At 56.3% G+C, this 3,689-nt stretch overlaps 1 protein-coding gene across 1 annotated transcript; it reads right to left on the reverse strand.

The window, feature by feature from the left end:
• Window positions 1-1,852: 1,852 nt before the first annotated feature.
• Window positions 1,853-2,566, reverse strand: LOC105553531 (putative uncharacterized protein FLJ36797). Its single transcript, XM_011999634.1, is given in 3 exon segments — window positions 1,853-2,368; window positions 2,371-2,415; window positions 2,417-2,566. Coding segments are annotated over 3 exon segments (711 nt in total).
• Between the last annotated feature and the right edge of the window lie 1,123 nt (window positions 2,567-3,689).

The raw sequence follows: 3,689 nt of genomic DNA on the forward strand, positions 1-3,689 counted from the left end.
GGGAAAATAGACTAAACAAGGCAGATAAGTGAACTACAAGCAATGCATGGAGGAAGTAAAGCAAAGAAGGGCGGGAATAAGTGCTGGGAGAGGTGGTGTAGCAGTGTGTGGTGGGGTGGACGCTGGAGGCTTCTTGAAGAGGTGCAAGAGGAAAAAATGTGAAAGAGGAAGAGAATGTGCCCTGCAGATATTCAGGACATTGGGCAGAGGAGTTTCTGGAGAGGAATCAGCAGCTGCAAAGGCTCTGAGTTGGGAGGGTGCCTGGTGGGTTCTAGGAAGGCCCATGTGGCTGAGAATAGAGTGAAGGAGGTGTGGGCAGAGTGAGAGCTGAGGGAGGTGGTGACAGCTATAACCCAGACTTGATGGGTGTGGGCTTTCCATTCACCAAGGTGGAAAAACTGTGGGAAGAGCAGGTTCGTGATGGGGTAAAATCAAGAGCCCAGTGATAGCCTTGTTAGGTTTCAGATACCTTCGAGATGGCCCAGTGGAGCTGGTAGTTAGACACATGAATCTAGAATTTAGGGGAAGGGTCTAGGTTAAATATATAAGTGCAAGCATCATTAGTATTCAGATTTAAACCCACGAGGCTGAGCAAGATCACCAAGGGAGCAGGGAGTGATGGAAAATAAAAGGTCCACGGATGAGCCTTGGGACACTGCAACCTGAAGACAGTGGGAGATGAGGAGTTCAGCAAATGTGACTAAGAGGGAATGTCCAGAAAGGTGCGACACAAATCAGCAGAGTGGAGCGTCTGGAAAGCCGAGTGAAGGCTGTGCTCTAAGGAGGCGGGAATGAGGAATTCTGTCCACTGCAGTGGCTAAGTCATCTTAGATGTCTAAGAATGGACTCTTGGATACAGAGTTTTGGGTTGAATGGTGACCTCCGTAAAAGTGAGATATTGCAGGCAGCAGAAGTAGAACTCTTAAGAAAGTGTTCTGGAACGATTCAAGACCCAGAGAGAGGAGAGAGACCAGAGCCATCGTCTAGACAGCTGCAGTCTGTTGTGAAGGGAAACAGAGAACCTGGGTGGAGATGGAGGGAGAAGGTGGAGAGTCGAGAAAGTTCTGATTTATTTTTCCATAGGGAAATGACATTATGTGTGTGTGTGTAATGGGAAGGACCCAGGAGACGATTTAGGGGGGAGTGCCAACACAGTCGTGCGGGCTTCCCTCTCATGGCACAAGGGGTTGGGATCTAGTGCCCCAGTGACCTTTTCTGGGGTATGAGCACTAGGGGAGAAAGCTAAGACAGTGGCATCTTCTTGCAACCTTCTCGGACAGGTTGAACCACCAGGGGCTCTGCGCAGGTGTCACCACACTCCTAGGCGTCCGTTGTCACCTGGCCTGAAGCCCGGGTCTTGGGGTAGCAAACGTCCTTAGGTTCACTTCAGCCACATCTGTGCCGTCAGTCCATGGAAGCTTTTGGGTGCATTTACGAAGCTGCGCCCTGTGCCTGGTGCCTCAGAACTCAGTCCTTTAAGTTCCTCCCACCCAGGATCGGGAACGGGCCTCACCATTCTGCCGCTCCTGCAGCAGCTCTTTCTGGCGAGTGCAAGCCCACGGATTCCCCGCGAGCCGGGTTCGGGTGGGGAATCCGCGCAGCAGTCCCCTGCACGCACCCTCCCGCCGTGCCCTCCTTCCCTGCGCAGTGCATCGCTCGGTGCTCAGGAAGGGAGAGCGCGCGGTCCTGGGCCGCGAGCGGTGCTCAGGGAGAGGCTACACGCTTGGCTTCAGCCACCGCGTTGCGCCACGTGGGCGCTCCCCTCTCTGTTGCTACCCTCCGTGCTGCGGGATGGCCCTGGCCTCGGTCCCTATCTGGACCTCTTCATGGTGCGGAGACTGATCGCAGTTCCCTACGTTTTGCGTCCCAACTTCTCAGGGACAGAAAATAACCCTGGTGTGTGTTGGGGAGAAAGGGGAGAGCAGGCCTTTGGCCTCTTAAGGGTAGTTTGGGGTCCCCCCCAACTGCGCCGAGGCGAGGGCGCCTGTCCCCAGGCGGGAGGAGCGCCCCTAGCGCCGGCTACGTCTCTGCGGACCTGGTGGTCCCAGCGCGCGGGCATCCATCCATTCATTGCGACTCCAGGCGCGGCGGCCCTAGGACTCCAACCGAAATCTATGAATGGGAAGAGGAAAGAGAACCAATGTCTGTTTGCGCTCCCTGCTTCCCCGCACCCCAGCCTCCCTCCTGGCAGAGCGAACCCGACGCGTAGTGACAAGGGGCGGGGGTCGGATGGGGGGTACTGCGGGGGCGTGCAATAGTGGGAGAGAGTCTGGCTGGAGACTGCACTATTTATATACTCCGGTGCTCCAGGACAAAAAGGGCAGATTCGAGTCACCCCCCTCCCCCAGTCCCAGCACCTCCCCGGCCCGGCTCCCTCCTCTGGAGGCTTTGATTTCGTGACCATCCCCCGGGGGGGGGGGCGGGCTGGCAGGTGCGGGGGTGGGAACCGTCTCCGCGGGAGCAGCCTTGCCAAAGGTCCGGCTGCTGACGTCCGAGCGCCCGCTCCTGTCAATGAACGGCAGCGGCAGCCTGGGGACTGTTCTGGCAACGAGGCTACAGACGTCATCGCCTCCTGTTGGACGCGGGGGGGTGTCCGAGCAGCATCTCCGGCTTAAAGGGAAACTCTCTAAGTTCTGGGCAGCCGGGAGAGTCGTTCTTGAGAGCATATGCACCCCCAAATGTCAAGTGCATGCGGACACACACACACACACACAGATACACGCACGCACACATGAGCACTCATGTTCTAGAGAGAGAGGTCTGAGTCCGAAGTTGCTGCTGCTGGGAGCTTGAGCTGAGATGGACTGGTCTTCATGGGCGCCCAAGGCACTGGGTGCAACTTTCCCCGAGACCCCCAGATGGAAAGGTGGGAAGGAGGAACCCCACACACTCGCCTTTTGCGAGAAGATCGGCGCGCACCCCAGAGTGCCCCAAGCCTTTGGAATCTGCCTGCTGAGCGGAGCGCGCGAGCGTGGACAGGTCCCGAACTTGGCCGGCGGGCTTTCTTGGCAACTTGCTTTGCGCAGTTCTCCATGGAACCCTGGACCCACTGTGCTCCCGGAACCTTACCTTTTTTTTTTCTTTCTTTCTCTCTTTCTTTTTAAATTTATGAACTCGAAATGAAGCGGAAAGCAGATACACGCGTCAGCATACTTTGGCGGGTAAGTTGACAGTTCCTTTTACCTATTATTTAACCCTTGAGAGTCCAGAAAAACTTAGTCCCAATCTTTGTGTGTGTGTGTGTGTGTATGTGTGTGTGTGTACTTAAAAAAACTTCCTGTCCTTTCCCTCCACCCTGTTTAGCAACAAGAAAACGTGTGCGTGTGTGTGGTGTTTTGTGTTTGTGGACGTGACTGTTTGGGGGAAAGGGTGATGAGTGAACTCGAGAAAGAAGAAAGGGAGTTTTTAAAGCCGGAAGACTCAAGGGTTTGCAGAGGAGGGGAGAGAGACTGCAGCCCGCCCCAGCGCCGACTGACAGCCTCGGGGCTAACGCTTGATCCGAGGAGTTTGAGAGCTCCAAGTTCCCAGCGAGGGCTGCGCGCCAGCTGCAAACCGCAGCGGCTGCCGCGCCAGACCCGCAGGTGCCTCCCGAGGCGGCCTGGAGAAGGGATGGTGTGTGCACTGCAACTTCCTTCCTCCACAGCCGGCCGCCCTTCTTCAGTTCTCAGTGGGGACAGGACCCCCTGCGC

Source organism: Mandrillus leucophaeus, unplaced genomic scaffold (genome assembly GCF_000951045.1).
Source record: "Mandrillus leucophaeus isolate KB7577 unplaced genomic scaffold, Mleu.le_1.0 Scaffold6, whole genome shotgun sequence".
In the NCBI taxonomy this organism is placed as follows: domain Eukaryota; kingdom Metazoa; phylum Chordata; class Mammalia; order Primates; family Cercopithecidae; genus Mandrillus; species Mandrillus leucophaeus.